General features: G+C 39.3%; 1 protein-coding gene across 2 annotated transcripts in view; it reads left to right on the forward strand.

Moving 5' to 3' along the window:
* Positions 1-20,759, forward strand: part of LOC113582002 (RNA-binding motif, single-stranded-interacting protein 2-like) — a 39,426-nt gene that overhangs the window by 13,696 nt on the left and 4,971 nt on the right. The window contains exons 3-13 of one of the 2 annotated variants that reach the window (XM_027017523.2): positions 8,036-8,094; positions 8,245-8,336; positions 11,133-11,290; positions 13,687-13,766; positions 14,039-14,148; positions 14,417-14,460; positions 14,925-15,018; positions 16,977-17,027; positions 19,979-20,089; positions 20,258-20,338; positions 20,440-20,527. In XM_027017523.2, coding sequence (XP_026873324.1) covers positions 8,036-8,094; positions 8,245-8,336; positions 11,133-11,290; positions 13,687-13,766; positions 14,039-14,148; positions 14,417-14,460; positions 14,925-15,018; positions 16,977-17,027; positions 19,979-20,089; positions 20,258-20,338; positions 20,440-20,520 — 961 coding nt within the window. In that variant the 3' untranslated portion in view covers positions 20,521-20,527. The remainder of the gene's footprint in view (positions 1-8,035; positions 8,095-8,244; positions 8,337-11,132; positions 11,291-13,686; positions 13,767-14,038; positions 14,149-14,416; positions 14,461-14,924; positions 15,019-16,976; positions 17,028-19,978; positions 20,090-20,257; positions 20,339-20,439; positions 20,528-20,759) is intronic. The other variant, XM_027017524.2, reaches the window with a different exon arrangement.

Here is a 20,759-nt window from a genome sequence, read left to right on the forward strand (position 1 = left end):
ATATATATATATTGGTATAATGTTACCCCAAAAATGGTGTAGGGGTGTGGAAAAAACTGATTTAGTGACAAATCACTATTCTTGAGCAGTAAGATTCTTAGTAATGTAACGAGTGCCGAAGGGTGTGGAGCAGGACGCACAGACTCTCTCGACGGAGTGAAACATTTAATGACACAAAAACATAGACGATGGTGGCACTCACAAGTAACATTAACGATGTACACACGACACACTTAACACTAAAGCATTTAACATTTAACACAGGCTAGACAAATATGATTATGGGTATTACATTCAGACGCAAACAAACAAACAATGACCAACGGTGAGGCACACACTGACGGGGGTTTAAATAGACACACACACACTAACACTTAACCCCGTACAGGTGCGTGCCTTCACGGAGGTGTGGCTACAAACACGAGTGAACCCCCCTGCATGCGGCAGGCCGTACGACATGACTCGTGGGGGGGTGCATCCCGTGACAAGTAATTTTAGATCTCCAATCACCACCTGACACAGAACAGCTTAAAGAAACATTTCTAAGCACGGTTTCTGTGTAAAAAGTCCCCAAAAATATCACATCATTCATCATTACACAGTCCAGTGCTTTAAAACTCACAACCTATATCAAATCAGCAACCAAATATAAATGTAATATTGAATCAGGGGGTAATATTGTAATACTGAATCATTAATCTCTAATTAAATGAATATGACAAATTATTGTGGTGATACTTTTTAGGCTGCAGGACTGATGTCAGAAATAGCTAGCTGTACTTATAATAGCTAGCTTATTAAAGTCTGGGCTAAGCATAGTGATAGCAGCTTTATATAGTGACCTGCACTGTTGTAACAATAGCTCATACAGATAGGAGTGCCAATATCATGTGAATGCCTTTATCTGGACATTTTTAGCAGGCTCTCTGACCAGTTAGTGTGCTCACTGGTTTAATATTGCTCATGTAGCTATGTTAATGTTGTCTTTAGCAGTGAACGGTATTGCTTTCATTAGCAATGCCATCTGGTTGCTGAGTATACATTTCAACAGAGTGAAATTGATTTTCACTGTGTTGTTGTACTTGACATCACTTTTCTTGTGCTGTATCCTACAGTTGACCCTGTGGAGCGTTGCTAGCAGCCATTTTATAAATAATTCACCAAATGCTATTAACACAAAGGATAAATACAACTGTTAGAATGTAAAAGAAGGTATAATATTGTTTTAGTCTTTATATTTAAGTTTGTAGGTTGATAGAGATGTGCTCCATTTGCTTTTAAGACCGTAAACTTTGTGCTATATTTACATTATAACAAGCTATGCATTGCTGTGCATTGTAATGAGCTGATTCCAAGCTACAGTAAACATTAACATAAACAAGTGGATTTCCTCTGTGCCACAGGATTGCTCCCCACCCCATATATACACACCCCTCCCTCCAAACAAATGGAAGTGTACAACCTTCTGAGCATGTGCAGTCCACGTAGGGCAGTGCAGTACAAATGTAATGCAATGCAGTACAAATTTTTTATTTTTAATGAGCACCCAGACACAAATAAATGCTGAGGCTATTATTGGATGCTTTAAGGTAACTTCAAGTTATCTTAGCTATCGTTATCCCTTTTGGCTCTTAGCCCAAGAATAGGATAATAAACATTTATCACGATAGTGATAGTTTAATGAGACACCTTGTTAAATGTTTCAGTGATATTGAAAACGGGAGCAGTCCTTAGCCTCTTGGAGCTCTCTGTACAGGTCACCTGCTCCTTCAGATGTTTGGCCACATATGATGTGTTAGTACCCTTAAGCCCATAACTGGTTATTCAACAACAATAATGGAAACCTCCACAAAAGTCTAGACTTTAACTCATTTTTTTTTTTACTATTCATCAGTATTTGTAACTTTTTGAAGGAAAAATATGACAAAAAAACAATTAAAGAACAAAAGCCATTTTAGATTAAACCATGCAGGTAAAATGCAGTCATCTTTACTGAGATGTCAGCAGATATTTTATCATCGTTACCACGAGGACGAGGCTAAGATAAAGCTAACACACAATCCGATTGTCACTGCAGGAATAGTTTTTATTGTGTGCATTGTGTCCGGTGTAAAAGTGTTGCAGAGGCACTTCTGGTGTAAAATGGGCTTTAGCCGGAGATGTGCTGAAGTTCCATTTACATATTGGCTTGTTCATGTCCTTTGCCTTTCCATCCTTATTCGCTTCAAAGCCAAAGTATATCACAGCACTCTTGCTGTTTCCTTTTTGAAACCATGTCTCCAAACATGTATGAAGGAAAATGTAGTTCTCATCATGTAGCCTACTCAAAAGACACATGAAATAAGACAGAAAAGAGTTTAGACACAGAGCAAAAAGGTGTGTAGAAAGTAAAGAGCTGTCAGAAACAGAGCCATGGGAAAGAGTTACAGAGAAAACACAAGGGCAAATGAGGTAAGGAGCACATGAGAGACTGAAAGCAAAAGGAGAAGAGGCCACAGGGCTGGAAAAAGGTTGAGCACCCCATGTCCTCAGGTAAACTTCCCCAAGGAGAAAAGCATCGAAAACTCTCTCTGCAAGTCATACCAAGTTCTGTTACTTGTGTTGTTTCACATAAACATATTATTAAAAAGATTATAATAATGATTCTTTCATTATTTTATTATTTTCATTATTTTCATTATTATGTATGTGTGAAAAATAATGTGGCGTTGTTTCATGTTCCATGTCCCATATATAATCCAGCATAAGTGTCACCGTAAATGTTGTATACTTCAGTCCTACATGGGGTATGACCCCACAGTACCAAATTTGATATTTTTCTGTAGATTCATAGAAACAGGGAAGTCATTTAACACTTGCAAGTGCAGGCTCAGTTACCACTAATCATTTATTTTTAAACAAAACCCTGGGAGTCCATCTTAAAGTGGCGAGCACCTCCACATGGTGGCAGTCCTCGGGACAGCAAGATGCAAGTGGCTTGAGCTCTTTTTAATCTGGAATGGAAATTGTAATTGTAAGGCTTTTATAATCTTTCTAAATAATTTGTATGGCAGTGATTCTGCTATTTCCACAGACACCAAGCAGATGCAATTGAAAGACTCAACCTAATGGTATTTAATATATAGAAAGACTCAACATGATGTTAGTTAACATATGGAAAGACCACCTGATGTCTATTCTTGGCAGCAGCTATATCATACAGTCCCTCATAGACATAAGTCTGGAATGTCTGCTGTGGAAAAAATTGCTCTGCAAATAACATGCTAACAAGCTGTAGAGTAGGATTTGTCCAGATGTGTTTCACCTGCATATGTAGAGAGCACTAAACAATATTCATGCTAATATTATATCTACCTTCTTATTAAAGCATCTCCACCCTAGCCAACTACTTCTCCGTTGCCCTTAACGGACGTTCTCTTGCGGGTTGGGTCTTGGACACATGCGCACCTCGGGACAAGACTAGGACCTCTAGAAAGTTGGACTAAACATTAATTGCTTATTTCATTTATTTATTTGTTTTTCTCTTTAAACTGTTATTATTGTGCCCGTTGTTGGCCAGAGGAGGTTAGGCCCCCCCTTTGAGTCTTGGTTACTCTCAAGGTTTCTCCCTCATGCTCTAGAGAGTTTTTCCTTGCCACTGTCACCCTTGGCTTGCTCACTGGGTGCTTGGACTTGGACATTTGTAAAGATGCTTTGTGACATCTGTTGTAAAAAGCACTATATAAATAAATTTTGAATTGAATTTTTGAATCTACATCACTAGTAATGTTCTCACAGCCAAGACAGTGGTGGAAGTGTTTCCTGGTGTCACACATCCACCCATGGCATCCATGCATAGCTTGACCCTCAGGTGTATTCGCACAGGCCTCTTCCATCTCCTGGTGAAGGGGCATGTGTCTGTAGGGCTGGTGATCATCCACCTCCATGATGAAATAAACTCTTCACTGGGGTTTAGGAATGTTGAGTACGGTGGAAGATACAGAACAAAATATCATGGATGGTTTTGATGAACCAAGTTCAGACAAGAGCAGCTTGGTTGAAAATTCTGTTCTCCCATATGATGACAAACCTGAAGTGTTCTTGTCTGTTCCAATAGTCTTCAGGATTCAATATGTGTAGGGTGTCAGGAATTGTGATGATGTGAGCAGAATTTTATGAGACAAGGATGGCATGGTGATGCAAGTTGACGAAGCTGGTTTAGTGATTGTTGATATGAACCTGTGCAGTGATGCTAAGTAATTATTGAGATGAAGCTGTGTAGCAATGCTAACTGATTGTTGATATGAAGTAATTTACCATTTGCTACTTTCCCTAATCTTTACAGTGCACTCAGTGGACCGCAACATTTTACGTGAAAGCAGAGATTTTGAAAACAGTAGCTAGATTTCTCAGAACACAGAGCAGGTTATTACTTCCCAAGTGTACAAAAGGTGATTTCCCACCAGTATATTTGTTCATTCATTCAGTTCATTAATTCATGTGAAATATGATTGTATGTAACAGCTTACTTGAGATAGTACTGGTCCTCATTCAGACAGAATTGGTCCTATCCTACATTACCATCATTGAGTCAGTGCTTAATGCTACATTGTCTGAAATGGTATGGTTTCGAGATGCTTATACTCAATCTGTATCATACATTTTGAGAAGATCAGTAGGAGCCTTTGATCATGAAGGGAAGATCACTGTAGAGCCTTTTTATCCAGGCCATCACCTTTGTGAGTGATTACACTCTGGAAAAATGCTTCAGAGCAGCCAAAATTAAGACATCTTGACCAAGGAAAGGTTTTTCCTACAACCAGCTCTAATCTAATCTACAACCAGCTCTAATCTACTTTCTCCTCAGTGTGTATCTGCAATGTGCATTTTAGATATTCCTAAACAAGGTGAATATGTAATTCCATATTGTATTTCTTACATTCATTCAGTTAGTTTAGCAATCTACCTTATATATTTTACACATGTGTGTGCATGTGTCTTATTTGGAGAAAAACATTAGAGATATTCATCATGAAATAGCCTACTGCAAACATAAAAGTTCATTGATGTACTTTGTTGGTTTGTTTAATATTTGTTTAACACCTATTAGGAAAATGCGAAATATTATAATTAATTAATAGTTAATAAAAAATAATTATCCATTAATTATAATTAAGAATATTTTAAAAATCTGCTACTGTGTCCATGAAACGACTAACTTCTAATATGATATTTCTTTTAACGAAAATTAAAATATTAAATGCTGAATATGTTTTACAGGTTAAAATACAAAATATTGTAGTTTTTGTTTTTCATACTTCATACTTGTTTGTTCATATCCCACTAATAAGACCTAGGATTCCTGTAATGCGTAATCCTAAAATACAATGTTAAAGGTCATGTCAAGTTGGAGTTGTAGCAGCTAAATAGTCTGCACTGTTAACAGTTATACTTCTGTAACATAATAAAGTTCTGCTTCACATAAATACTTCCACCACTCACTGGTGCCAAATGGCCTACAGACAGACTTATACGTGTCAGTTTGAGTGGAAATCAGCAGGACACACACAGGAATGTCGGTACATGCTCACAGCCAGGTCTGTAGAGGTTAGTTACTAGCATGGAGCAAGGATGTAAGGTGGGCTTGAATGCAGGTCAGCTAGGTGATGACACTGACAGCCTACTGGGTGAGCAACCACACTCTAATAATGGCAGGCCTGTGTGCAGAACAGTTAGATCTCGGATCAGGTAAAACAAAAGGAAAAACTAAACACCATGCCGAGCATGGAAAAAAGGTAGAACAAAGGACGCCATGGGAAGAATGGCAATCCCTATGCACTGGGGAAACAAAACTAAAACTTCCCAAACAAAACCAGAAAATGGAGCGGAACTTGAATGGCTAAGGGAAGCCTTGGGAGAGAGACAGAGAGGAAAGCTGGAGAGGAGAGGGGACGTGTAAAAACACTGACACCCTCACAGGGAAGAAATGAGGTGTAGCACACAGGCTCGCAGATCTCAATACCTGAAGTTACTGGCTAGGCACCTGGCTCACTGAATGACCGGGTCACTGGGCTTTTATAGAGCTAGCCCAACTGTTGGGCATCAAGTCTGATTAGTAGTGTTGTGTTGACTCGAGGCCTCCCTCTGGTGGCCAGAGGGGACCTCGGCCTGGTGCCAACCCTTACAAGGGATCTCTTTGATCTGTATATCTCCCTATTTTTGTGACAATTTGTAGACAAATGGCAAAAATGCTCTTTTGATGTGAAAACATAAAAATATCAAACTTTAATGAAATTATGCCTGCAGCAACTTTCATGGCTAAATTTCTGCAAGTTAACACCATTACCAGTTCAGTACTATCATATAGTATTCAGTCGTTGTTTATTATGTACCCAGCCCTCTCGATTATTCATAACTACAAAATTGTAACATGTAGTCATGTAATAGGGCTTTTCTCAGGTTGAAACCTGTATGTTTCTGATAATGTACATAAAGCTTTCCACATCTTTTGGATCTAACGTACTAGCCACTCAACAAAACATTTCTGCAAATGTTTCAAGTGCTCAAATTTACCATAGCACAGAGAGAGGGATCCTGCCTTTCCTACTTATGATCTGTGTTCTTAGTGACATCACAGCTGAGATTCAAAGCTGACATAGAGTTTACTGAGTGTGCCACTTGGTAGCCCAAACTAGATGGGCAAATACATCACCAGATATAATTACATCATCAGGTCTGAAGTGCTGTAAAGTGCAATAGATACCCCTCCTGTTGCTGCTTAGACAGACACAGTGCACTAGGACCCTGAAGAGAAAGGCCATGTAAGAAACAGAGGGAGGAGTGAGGACAGGAACAGAGGGCAGGGGAATCGGGTTACATCGCCTGCCCTTACAGGAGCAGCAGTGAGGAAGAGTTCACACAGGAGCAGCAGTGAGGGAGAGTTCACTCCTGTGCAGAACAAGAACACACAAAGAGTCATTTAGAGAGGGAGACTGAATCCCACCTTACAACACCTATACACGTGCGCTTTATAGAATATTTCAGCAACACATCATTGTACTTGCTAATTACCATGTATAATAATAAATAAAAATGTTTTTTTGCACTGAGCTGACAGCATGTCTTTAATATAGTTATTGCCCTCTAATTAAAACACTTTCTCACATTGTGAATTATAGATGAAAAAGTTTTGGGACAGTTGGCTTTATTTAAATAAGACTGTGGTAGCTTTATTTAAATAAGACTGTGGTAATTTACCTGTTGGCTTTCATTCCTTGTGAATTTGAATAACATTTTCCAATAATACCATAGATTCAGTTATTAGATTGTGTGAATGTCAGGATATGCCATTAACATGAAATAATTAATGCATCAGTAGATGCATACTCATCATAATGACTAAGTGCACCTATACATTACAATAATTATTGAGTCCTTTCTGAGTATTGCAAGACACATATTGAATAGTTTTATTGACATCTTCATCAGGGACTGTTCATAGGTACTTTATATAAATAATTTTGCAGATTATGTCCAAAATAGAATAGAATGACTGAAGCAAGGCATTTTTAAACTTTGGGGCATTTGGCTATTTTTAGAGACAGAACAGACAGACAGACAGAAAGACAGGTGGGAAAAACAAATAACTTTTGTCACTGGGCGGTTAGGGGTTAGGGTTATGGTAGGGTTACGGTTAGGGTTGGGTTAAGGTTAGGGTTAGGTTAGGATTAGGGTCTCAACCTGTCTAAAAACAACACTGCAGAGGCCAGATGCTGTATTGAGACAGGGACACCTGTGCGCACACACGCACATGCACACACACACACACACACACACACACACATACACACACACACAGACGTGCACATAAAACAACAAAATGGTGAGTACATGGATATCAGAAGTGCTTGGCATTTGAATAGTGTGTGTGTGTGTGTGTGTGTGTGTGTGTGTGTGTGTGTGTGTGTGTGTGTGTGTGTGTGTGTGTGCATGTGTGTGTGGTGTGTGTGTGAAAGTGGTTCACATTGCACATTACCTTTCTGTGCTGTTTTTAAAGGTATGGGAAGATTGTGTCCACCAAGGCCATTCTGGACAAAACTACTAATAAATGCAAAGGTAAGATGCTAAAAGAATTATTTTATTCTACCTACTTTTCACATTATTATTATTATTATTATTATTAGTAGTAGTAGTAGTAGTAATAATATCATCACCATCGTTCACATAATAAATCCGACGTGTGTGTGTGTGTGTGTGTGTGTGTAGGCTATGGCTTTGTTGACTTTGACAGTCCTGCAGCTGCACAAAAAGCTGTAACTGCCCTAAAGTCTAATGGGGTTCAAGCTCAGATGGCTAAGGTAACTCATTTTCAACTATAATCCATTTTATAAAAATAAACATATTTCCAGTGTAAGGCATGATCACTGTGTCCCCATTATAATGTCAGTACTCGCAGACCACACACACACACACACAAACACACGTGCACAAATAATCACAAACCTTGTTCTGACAGTGATGTAATACATGCCTCATATTTTATGATAGGGTTTCATCAGCTTGGTTGTATAATCACTGGCACACCCAAAGACATGCAGGCAAATCCATGCACCCTGTGTTTCTGTGTGTGTGTGTGTGTGTGTGTGTGTGTGTGTGTGTGTGTGTGTGTGTGTGTGTGTGTGTGTGTGTGTGTGCGTGCACATGTATGTGTGCGTATGTGTGTGCATGTGTATGTGTGTTTATATGTGTGTATGTGTGTGTTTGTGTATGTGAGTGTATTTATATGTATGTGTGTGTGTGCATGTATATATGTGTTTATATGTGTGTATGTGTATGTTTGTGTGAGTTTTGTATGTGCATGTATGTGTATGTGTGTTTATATGTGTGTATGTGTGTGTTTGTGTGAGTTTTGTATGTGCATGTATGTGTATGTGTGTTTATAAGTGTGTATGTGTGTGTTTGTGTGAGTTTTGTATGTGCATGTATGTGTATGTGTGTTTATATGTGTGTATGTGTGTGTTTGTGTGAGTTTTGTATGTGCATGTATGTGTATGTGTGTCTATATGTGTATGTGTGTGTTTGTTGGGGAGGTTGGGGTAGGGCAGAAAAAGCAAGACAACAGGCTGTGCAATCACACTTGTAACCCCCCAGTTCCACATTTTGTGATTTCTTTGGATCTGCTGCGTCCTTTGTCTGTGTGTGTGTGTGTGTGTGTCTGTCTGTGTGTGTGTGTGTGTGTGTGTGTGTGTGTGTGTGTGTGTGTGTGTGTGTCTGTGTGTGTGTGTGTGTGTGTGTGTGTGTGTGTGTGTGTGTGTGTGTGTGTGTGTGTTGTTTATACCTTTGCTAGCTTGTGTGTCTGGGTGCACTCCATTGCTACACACGTGTCTGTCTTTTGTGTGCCTGTGTGCTTGGTGAATAGTTCTGTTGTAGTCCTATTAAGCTGATCCCTCTGTGCCCTTCAGACATCCCACTGTGAGACTCCCAGAGAGTATGCTGAAGACAGTGCTCAGCGACACACCTGCCCACACACAATCAGATTAGCAGATACGACTTGTGCATACATTCAGGCATAGCACACAGTGTGGTCTAATACTGAATTGTAACTGAGGCATGGTACTTACATGGACGTTACATCAACCAAAATAAGTAAAGAAATAAATAAGTAAAGAAAATAAATAAAAGTTGCTATCCAGGCAGTCTTATTCTTTTCTTACATGTGCATTTTAAGTTCAGTCCTATTCAACTGCAGTCTCCCTTGTGTGCTTGTGTAGGGCCAATTAGCGAAAAAAAAACCTTGCATGGTCGTTGGTCTCTCTCTCCCTCTCTCTCTCTCTCTCTCTCTCTCTCTCTCTCTCTATCTATCCCTGTCTCTGTCTCTCTCCCTCTGTCTCTCTTTGTGTGTCTCTGTCTCTGTCTCTCTCTAAAGGGTCCTACCGTCTGTGGAGCTGTGCTCTGCAGGACCCACATGATTACGGGCTTTCACTGGCTCGCCATGTCTCTCTTTGAATCTGACTTTGATTCTGCCAAATAAATCTGTCAAAAAAACCCAGTCTGCCCAGTGCAGAAAGAACTCACTCTTACACTGTTACCTCTCACTCTCAAAGGGCAAAATAAAGTATAATCAACAGAGCAGTCACCCTTTCGTTATATTTAAAGTCAGCCATGTATGATTCAGTTGTTTCCACTTTCCTTGTTTGTCCATATATGTGGCACACTTAAATTTGTTATCTTGAGATGTAAAAGGGGTGTTAAGTATGGCAGTTGATTGATAAGGTGTGTGAAACTTTGAAGAATGAGCAGAATTTAGTGTGTTGACTCTATAATGGGCCATTTATATTGCATGGTCACTGGTATTTTGATATTTTCTGGGCCATGATAATTAAATGATCAATTCTCCCATTTGCCATTAACAACTGTGTTATTCTTCAATATTGCTACATTATTAAACATGTTTATACTTATGGATAAGAATGGTGAGACAGTTGATGAGCTTATTGTAACTCAGCATGTAGAAAAGGATATGTGTGTTTTCCTATTGAAAATGTAAAAAAGTTTTCTTTGGACATATGGTACAAGACACAATATAATTCCACCAATTTAACATATAAAGTACATATCAGATAAATGATCAGTGTTAGAATAGTTATTTAGCAATAATAGTAATATCTTAAATATTACTAATTACTTTAATTCAAAGTAATGATTTAGTATATTTTAATGGCTGATCAATGATATATTACTCTTAGTAATATATTAATTAAAAAAATACTAAGAAATGCAGTTTATATAGCACCTTTCACAACTCCAGTGATATTCATTATGAGAAAAAACAACAAAAGAAACACAAAAAACAACTTACGAAGAGGAAAAATGTGCAGCCTTTATTAAGCTTTAAGAGAGAGTAGAGCAGTTACGAAGCGATTGAGGGATGGAGTTCCAAAGCTTAGGAGCAGGAGACCTCTATCTGACGAAAGTCTTGCATTTGGGATTGCAAGAAGTAGTAATAGAACTTTTGCATTATGCCTAGAAAATCAAAGTATGCAGACCTTAAAGTTTATACTCTGATGTGTAACTATCATTTCACCATTTTTAAAAACTTTGTATTTTACATTCCCAGTAATTTTCTCTCCTCTCCTCAACTATCATCCTTACAGCAACAGGAACAGGACCCCACGAACCTCTACATCTCCAACCTCCCCGTGTCAATGGATGAGCAGGAACTGGAGGCCATGCTGAAGTCCTTTGGCCAGGTCATTTCCACACGTATCCTCCGCGATGCCAGCGGTACTAGCCGAGGTGTGGGTTTTGCAAGGTACGCTCTCCGGTCCTCTCTGCTGTTACTAAGACTGAGCACTTGCAGATCACGACAGATTTTGACTTTATTTGTAAGATGGAAAAATGAATCATTGGATGTGCATAAGTCAAGTGATGTATATAACATTTCAAAATAAATAAATTTTCCACTTTCACTATCATCTTCATTATGTCTTGCCTTAGTGAAAAGTCACTATACATGCAGAGGAAAACGGGTTACAGTGTTCATTTTCCTCAAAATCCTAAAACTAAATTCAAATGCTATTTACAACAATAATTCTAATCTTTTAATAATAATAAGTTTAATTTATATAGCGCCTTTCTCAAACTCAAGTTTGCTTTGCAGTAACAATACACATGGAGAGAAAATAAACAAACACATGAATTAACACATTTAACACATGTAACACATTTAACATCGTTATTAACACATTTAACACATTAATTAACAATTTAATTATTAATGAAGGTGATTTATTAATTAATTAATGAAGGTGATGAAAATTGTTGAGAGAAGAGTTATGTTTTAAGTTGGGATTTGAAAGGAAAGTGAAGATCAGAGAAGGAGAGATTGAGGTTGACTGTTGCAGAGTTTTGGAGCCATGACACTAAGTGATAAAAGATCTGCCTCCTACAGAGAACTTCTGTTTTGTCAGGATTTAATTTTAGAAAGTTTATGTTCATCCACCGTTTGAAATATTGGATACAAGAGAGTAAAGGAAGAGGTTTAGTAGCCTTGGTGCTATTATAAATCCGACTGTCATCAGCATAACAGTGCTAGAGACCATGCCTGTGGAAATGGAGACCATGCCTGTGGATAATCTGACCAAGGGGTAGCATATAGATGAACAGTAGAGGACCAAGGACTGATCCCTGGAGAACACTTTGAGTGACTGTATCAGTGTATGATTTGTCTTTACCAAAGTTGACAAAATGTGATCTATTAGAAATATAGGAGATGAACCACTCAAGAACCATATTAGTGATTCCTATGATGTTGAGAGGCTCAACTTTTCTAATACCTTGGCTAAAAAGGGGAGATTGGAAATAGGCTGGGAATTATCAAGAAGTACAGCATTTAGTGCAGCATTTTAAGAATGGGAATGATAGCTGAGGTTTGAGAGCTGAAGTAACATATTCTGAAGTAAGGGATGCATTAATGAGATGACAGATGGGAGCAGAAATAGCAGAGGAACACTTCTTAAGAAGGGGAGAGGGTGTAGGATCAAGTTGGCAGGTAGAGGAGCTAGATTTAGTTATAAGCTCAGAAATTAAGGAAGTTTGGGTAAGAGAGAAGGCACAGAATTGTTCACCAGCAGGAGTGAGAAGGGTGACCTGGTAAGATGGGACTTGAGAAGGCATGTATGGGGACAGGGGGGCCTGAGTAATCATTCTGTTTGGGGCGATGTTGTAGGGAGATGAATAAAACCTGCGAAGGAAAACAATACAATCACAAAACCCACTGGAACATTTGCACAATTACAAAACTGTGGCATATAATAAATAGGATAATAAATTTAATCTAGATCTTTTTGCTTATTTTTTTCTTTAAAGAAATGTTAATATACCTAATGCTAAAATGCTAATATTCCTATTAAAGCTGCAGTTAGTAGGATTGAGAAGAGAGTGGATTTAGCATGAAAATTCAAACAAGTACAACTACCAGGCCCCTCCCCCTCCCTCTCCTCTGTGGTTCAGCTCTGCCTCCAAAGGCCTTCACCACAGAGGAAGCTTGAGTGCACATTGTGAAATGTCAACATTGCTGGCCAGCAAATAAGCAGAAATGAATCTTTTAGACACAGATGAACCATTACAGCAGTATCTGTTTGGTAAAAGCACTTACACACACTTATTTCAGTGCTTAGATGTTTGTTTGATAACAGAAACAGTCATGAATAGTGATGAGTAAGAAGTAAATAACGTTTGAGAATTTAGCTGTGAGAGCACAGGCACAGATAAAATATCAGGACAAGCAACAAACTGATCTGATTACCTGGGCACTTCACAAAGAGATTTTCAGCAACATCCAAACAGAACAAAGCTACGCAGTATCCTTAACATCAGAAACAAGCTAACGTTAGCCACCAAAAAAAACCCAAAAAACCACGCATTATGGAGTGTTACTGTAACCACTATCATCTTAGCTTTGTGGCTAAATTTTTGAAAACTCAAGTCAAAAAGAACTCAAGCAGGGTAATTAGCTATCTGTCAAACAGAACTGTGGCTAAATCAGCATTGGGTTTGAATCCTTTCAGGTCTCGAAGCTAGCTCTCTATGTCTGACAAGCTGCTCTGATGTTTATCCTTGTTTTATCTCATGCTTGCTCTTTGTTCAGCTATGTTAAACATGTGTAGTAAATCACTACATTTAGTAAGTAAAGACTTTGTTTTACAGGATGGAATCAACAGAAAAATGTGAATCCATCATTCAACATTTTAATGGCAAATATATAAAAACTCCACCAGGAGTACCAGGTATGTTTACTTTCAGTGTCTGTGCATCTGAAATTCAGGTGACTGATTCGTCTTTTTCTCATGACCAATAAATTTTGGTTCTGTTTTCATGTCTGTCTAAGCCCCTATTAAACTCAAGTCAAAAGAAAATAAGGTGTTGCAGAGACTGGCCTTAAGAATGCAGGTTTAGTTAGTTCTTTCTGCTGGTTTGTCACACTTTCACTTCTGTGTGTTCAGGTGCCTTAAGCCTCAGCTGGCCACAGGGCTTTAATACTTTTCCATCTCAATTTCAGTGCCGACGGAACCATTGTTATGCAAGTTTGCAGACGGGGGACAAAAAAAGCGGCAGAACCAGGGAAAGTACCTGCAAAATGGTCGACCTTGGGCAAGAGACCCTGACACGGTAATTTGTTTGGTGCTTCCAAACTCTTAGTCGACTGCATGTTCTTGTACCTATTAAGGGGAATTACAGGGTAATGTGTGTGGGTGTTTTACTTGCCTCAGTTTCATATTTGATATGATAGTTCAGGAACTACAGTTGTTCAGTTAAAAATAATTCTGCCTTGGAAAGCATTTAGTATCATTATTCATGATTTAATGAGTGCATGACATGTACATGGTAATTCTAATTCACATGAGAGTCTGAGCAACATGCTATCATTTCCTATTAGGGAGGAATGACACTAACATATGACCCAACAGCCTTACAGAATGGGTGAGTCAAAAGGACAGAAGCATTGTACAGACATCTTTTAAAAATACTTAAGGAACAGTCTTTTTCTGATAACAAGTTAGCAGTTATTAATAATGTGTTGTTAATATACAGAGTAGAATGTACATCCAGTTCTCATTTGTAGTATCTCTTATATCACATTTCATTTCTACCTGCATTTAATTAACTGGACATGGTTACTTTGAAGATTAGGTAAAAGCACATACTGAAATTGAACATATATAAGCAATGGCTGTCAACTGAAACAGGAAGCACTCAATTACACAATACTGTGAAACATTACAACAGATCTGAGGGACTTCAGTCATAATGAGACATTTATGTGATTCTGATTTAAAGATCTACATTCAATTTTTTATCCTACTTATTATATGCCACAGTTCTGTAATTGTGCAAATGTTCCAGTGTATTCATGAGTTTTGTGATTGTATTGTTTTCCTTCACAGGTTTTATTCATCTCCCTACAGCATTGCCCCAAACAGAATGATTACTCAGGCCTCCCTGTCCCCATACATGCCTTCTCAAGTCCCATCTTACCAGGTCAATGACCAGCTCCCTCTGGCCTCATGGGTTCAGGTGTCTAAAGTGGGTTTAACATTTTCATGTCTTCTAAAAAGACTTCTTACTTAGCACTGAAATTTCAGACCTGACACTCAGAGCTCATCAATTTAAAAAAAAAAATGCACAAAAGGTTTCAGGATCTTTTTAAAATACAGAACTTTATTAAATGTTGCAGTAAAGGACAATAGGTTCATTAGAGTCCAATTCTAGCCTGCATATGCAACATAACAATAAACTCACTCAACGTGTTCTCAGGCTATTAATATGCTTGTTTGTATGATGACAACCTTTAAGTAACCTCCATAGTAATTTAGATCAAGAAATTTCATTCAAATGTTTACATAGGTATCTGTTCCTCAAATGGAAAAACCAGAGACTCCACAAGATTGATAAACTTATACTAGGTGAATTGCATGCAGTTGTTAGGTATGGTAGACAAATTTTATACACATAAAATAGTCCAGTTTACTTCATAGTAACTTAACAGTCGGCATTTCTGAAGTTAGTAATTTTGTAACTGAACTTTCTTTAAGTGCATTTACATTACCAGAAATACATAGACCCAGATGTATTGCATTGCTATGAATGATTCATAGACCAGGTTGGCCATAGAACATCTTAAGACCATGATGGAAGGAGTTTAGAGACAGAGAAGCTCTGAGTTCAGAGGAATTTAGTTCCTCCACTGAGGTGCAAGGCTACTAATACATAGCTTTACTTAATTAAAGCTGCTCCTAGCATCTCCACATGGAGCTACAGCACCAGCGTATGTTTAAACCATAAGGCATCATAGAGCTAAGTCCTACTGAGGCTTCAAAAGCAAGGACAAGAATGTTGCTTTTCTTCCAGCTATGGGGGTGATCTCACTGAGAGAGTCGTGTGAGAGAACCTGGGAGGTTATTAGTCTAGGTGCCTTTTAGAAGAGTCGTGTGAGAGAACCAGGGATGTTGTTAATCTAGGTGCCTTTTAGAAGAGTCGTGTGAGAGAACCTGGGAGGTTATTAGTCTAGGTGCCTTTTAGAAGAGTCTTGTGAGAGAACCTGGGAGGTTATTAGTCTAGGTGCCTTTTAGAGGAGTCATGTGAGAGAACTTCGGAGGTTGGTAGTCTAAGTGCCTTTTAGAAGAATGGTAGCATATGAAGGAAGAGTAGATGTCCAGTCTAGAAATGACAAAAACTTAACCAAGAACTCTTGTCAGGAAAAGCTGTTGAGTAGGAATCTGCAGAATGCAGCAGTGTGTGTACATGTGCATGTGTTTGCGTGTGCATATGTGTGTGTGTGTGTGTGTGTGTGTGTGTGTGTGTGTGTGTGTGTGTGTGTGTGCATATGTCTGTACATGCATGTGTGTGTATGAATGTGTACTGCTTGTATATACATGTGTGTGCATGTTTGTGTGTGTGTTCAGTACAGTATAGGTGACCCCTCCCTATTGAGCTACAGGATCTATTTTACATTCAGACTGTCTGCTATTTCAAGTGTCTCGTGTTGCATGTTACAGTGTACACAGTCTAGTGCATGCATTCGGTGGCTATAAAGACCACATATTCTCAAAGCAATAAAACATTTATTTTGTTTTTTTTGGGGGGGGGTTTATTTGTAATTGTTTTTCTGTACCAGTAGTTATTGGTTATGGTTAGATTTGGGGTTAGCTCTATGAATATTTATCTTTATCTATGTGTGTCTTTGAAACATGCATAGAATCCACCTTTGCTCCATAATAGAGTTTCTAAACCAAGATAAATTTGTTACAGTTTTTGGAGGAGAGCATTGCTTTACAATACTTCAAAAACTGTTAAACCATAAGTGCAAATAAATTCAAATTTTCAGAAAAAATGACAAATTGGTAGTAACCTGTATAAGAAACCTGTCACAGGCACTTGAAATGTTATATTTTATTTTAATGATTTTGTAATTTAACGATTTTTCTCTCTGTCTGCAGGTGCACAGTCCCTCTTGGATGCATCATCAGTCATACCTCATGCAGCCAACAGTAAGTGTTAAATCATTTCCATTAATTACATTAGAAGATGTTAGTTGTTCTTAGGGTTGGACAATATGGTAAATAATATCACAATATTTTGGGATTCTTTTTGTATGCTGAGATTCACTAAAATATCATGAGGTCCATCATCAGGTTTCATGTACAGACTCCAGTTAATGCATTTCAATACATTAATACATTAATACATATTAATATTATTTACTGGACACGGTCTTGATGGGGCTCATGATATTGTGTAAATGTGTTGACCAATCTGTTTTGATTTTTAAAAAAACTTTGAACTTTGAAAATGAAATAAAACATTAACTGTTAAAGAAGGTCTTAGTTAAGTCACTGTGGTGAACTTGGGGTTAATAAAAATCCAGAGGATGAAAACATTATTTTATTGTACCTGAACACCGAAGCAAAGATGAGCAAAGCTGAAACTTAGCTCCTACGCATGGGTGACTCCAGCCTCTCACAGCCTAACAACTTCACCAGAATGGTATCGGTTGTCCAGAGTTGAGGCTGGAGGGCAGCTGGGTCAGCCCTCGAAAACTGAAAGTGACATATAGAAGAAAATCCCTGGGAACCCGCAGCACCTGGCCATAGATGAGTGCAGCTGAGGAGGCCTGGACATCTTCTAAAGGGCCGATCTAAAGCCCAGTAGATCCTGTCAACCCAGTCCTTGTCACAGAGCGATGGAACCATTCACACAGCCTGTTGGCCTAGGGGTTAGGTGTAACCAAAACCTATAGCCATGCTGTTCCTAAATGAACTGAGGGCCGTTGTCAAAGGAGATGTTCAGTGGTACACTGAACCGAGCAACCCATGACCTGGTGAATGCCTGGGCTACTTCCGAGGATGTCAATGAAAGTGGAATGGCCTGCAGCCACCATGTGGTTCTGTTGATGAGTGTGAGGAGGTGAGTTAACCTCCTGGATGTTAGAATGGGTTCCAACAGATCCACATGCAGGTCATCAAAGGTAGAGGAAAAATGCCAGAGGGGCTTTGACATGCACTGATGCATCTTGTCTGACCCATGAGTGGCCACACATGCATTAGTGCAATCATGAACATCCTTTTTAAGGCCATGCCAGATGAACGTAGTGGCCATCAGCCTTCTGTCTGCTGAGAGAAGTATGGTGTTAAAAGCATGTCAGGACAATAGGCTTGGCCTGGCCTGTGGAGACATCAGTGTAGAGTGTCTTCCCAGGATTGCTGAATGGGATATCCAGGCCAGAGATTGCGGTCCTGCAGTCTTGGAGCTCTAGGTCAGAAACCTCATCAGCTGCCATCCATAAGTTGTTGATGGCCAGGTGCTCAGCTGCCATGACTGAGCATTACTGCCACTGGATTGTCCTTCCTGGCAGCATGCTGACTGACTGTGGTGAACTCGGATTAAGTCCAGCTGGCATTGTTGGCAAGCAGACCACAGCACAGAAATCTTGGCCGTGGTGAAAACTAACAGTTTTGGTTCATGGGCTCCATGAATGGATGGCCCTCCAGAAGGAATCGGAAGTGTCAGATCACCAAGGAGGAGTAGTTAATGATCAAAGGTGCTATAATTGTGTTCATTAGAGTGGAGTTGGTGATTGAAGAAGGCAAGAGGATGCCATGTGCTTTTGGCCTATTGTTCACACACCACCCCCACTACATAGTCTGACAAATCTGTGGTGATCGCGATGTGCATGTCAGGTGAGGGGTGCACAAGCGTGGCATCAGCATGGCACAAGCATGGCATCAGCCAGCATGCGCTTTGCAGCATCAAACGCAAGGAATCTCTCACTGGTCTACTCCTGCTACTTTGGTAGCTTTGCCCTTTAGCACCTCATAGAGGGACACATAGAGGTACACATACGGTAGAAGTACACATAAAGGGCACACATAGAGGTACACATAGAAGGCACACAGAATGTTCAGTTAGACGGGGCACACAGAGGTTTACATAGAGGTTCACCAACATGGGTGCCAACGACCACCCGGTTTCTTGTCAGTGTGCAGTGGTGGGGCCCATGAAGTGTGGGACCTCTGCACAATGCCAAGGAGTTCTTGTCAAACTCAGTCTTAGCGACAGTGAGCTTGGCAGGGTCTGGGTACCTTGAGCAAGCGTGGATATATGGGCTGGTAGTAGTTATGTCGTGTTCGACCCCATGCTTGACACTGTCCAACAAGAACATAGTTTTTTTATAACCTGGGAAGTCCATGAAGAGGCATGAAAAGACATCAGAGCCAGAGGGTGCAATGGACAACTTGGAAGAGCCAGAGCATCTGAGCTCACGAGTGTCTGTCTCTCTGGATTGACAAGGCATCTGTTATTAACATCAAACATTATTGGCACACAAGTAGTTGGTACCCAGAGGGGGTTGGACACCTTCACTAGCACAAAGTTCCACTTCTACTGTTGGATAAATGTAACCAGTATATGTTCTTATCAAGTCTGAGGTGGCCACCCCACCTCTTCTGTGACCATAATGTGTTGTCGGCCATGTTGCATTTTGGACCATACTTATTACTTATTTATTGCTATGTGCCATGAAATACCGGTATTATACTTTAATTATGCTTACCTGAGTTTTCTAAAAGTGTTCATCCTCATAAGATGATTGAAAGATGGTGTTACTTCGATCACCCTGTTTGAAGTTTAAGAATGAAACTTTCATACTCTTTGGTGACAGGGCCCAGATTGTTAGAGACATGTATTGGGAAACTAACTGAGATAAAACAACCAACCAACCTCTCTCTCTCTCTCTCTCTCTCTCTCTCTCTCTCTCTATATATATATATATATATATATATATATATATATATATATATATATATAGAGAGAGAGAGAGAGAGAGAGAGAGAGAGAGAGAGAGAGCAAAATATATAGCACAAATAAAAATGCTATTTGACATGTGATGCATTGAAAACAAACACCTTAAGTCCCCCTCTAACCTATTGCTCTGACTCTTTAGGGGACCGTTCTGACCCCAGCTATGGACCACACCATGTCCATTCAGCCCACCTCCATGATGGGCCCTCTAACCCAGCAGCTCGGACACCTTTCCCTGGGGAGCACTGGCACGGTATCCCACTCCTTCCTCCTTACTTTTGTGTCTACACTGGAAAACTGTAACTCAGTCCACACTGGTAATGCCAACAACTACTAATAACTAATAACTGGATGTGTCGTTCAAGTAGGGAGAGTGAGAAAATACAACTGTCTGAAAACAAAAATTGTCTGATGTTCACAGTATATGCCTGCAAGTACAACTATGCAAGGGACTTACATCCCACAATACACCCCAGTGTCTCCCTCTAGTGTCCCACTAGAGGTAAGACATACATGTCAGCCTTGTAGGAAAACATGCATTCTTCATTCTCTTGCTCATTCACTGCTCGATTGTTTTGTTAAATGCTTTTTGTTTATTTGCAGGAAAACAGTGGACAACAACAACAGGTTCCCATGGAAACTCCCTCAGAACACACAAATTACTCGTACCAGCATAGCAAATGAAGCTAAGGTATAAAAAAAATATGCGTGTGTGAGAATTTGTCTTTGAGTAATAACAATATTTTTTGTAATTTCAAATGAAATGAAAAGAATACATCCAGAATTGTCTTTTGAAATGAAACTCCTGCACTTCAGAACTGAAAGGCACATTCCATAGTTGGAGAGCTTGTGAACAACCTAAAAAAAAAAATTCTTTGGCTTTGATGGATACTGATTAGTTTTTTTTGTCTCATTTTGATTAG

This window comes from Electrophorus electricus, chromosome 20, assembly GCF_013358815.1.
Source record: "Electrophorus electricus isolate fEleEle1 chromosome 20, fEleEle1.pri, whole genome shotgun sequence".
NCBI lineage: Eukaryota > Metazoa > Chordata > Actinopteri > Gymnotiformes > Gymnotidae > Electrophorus > Electrophorus electricus.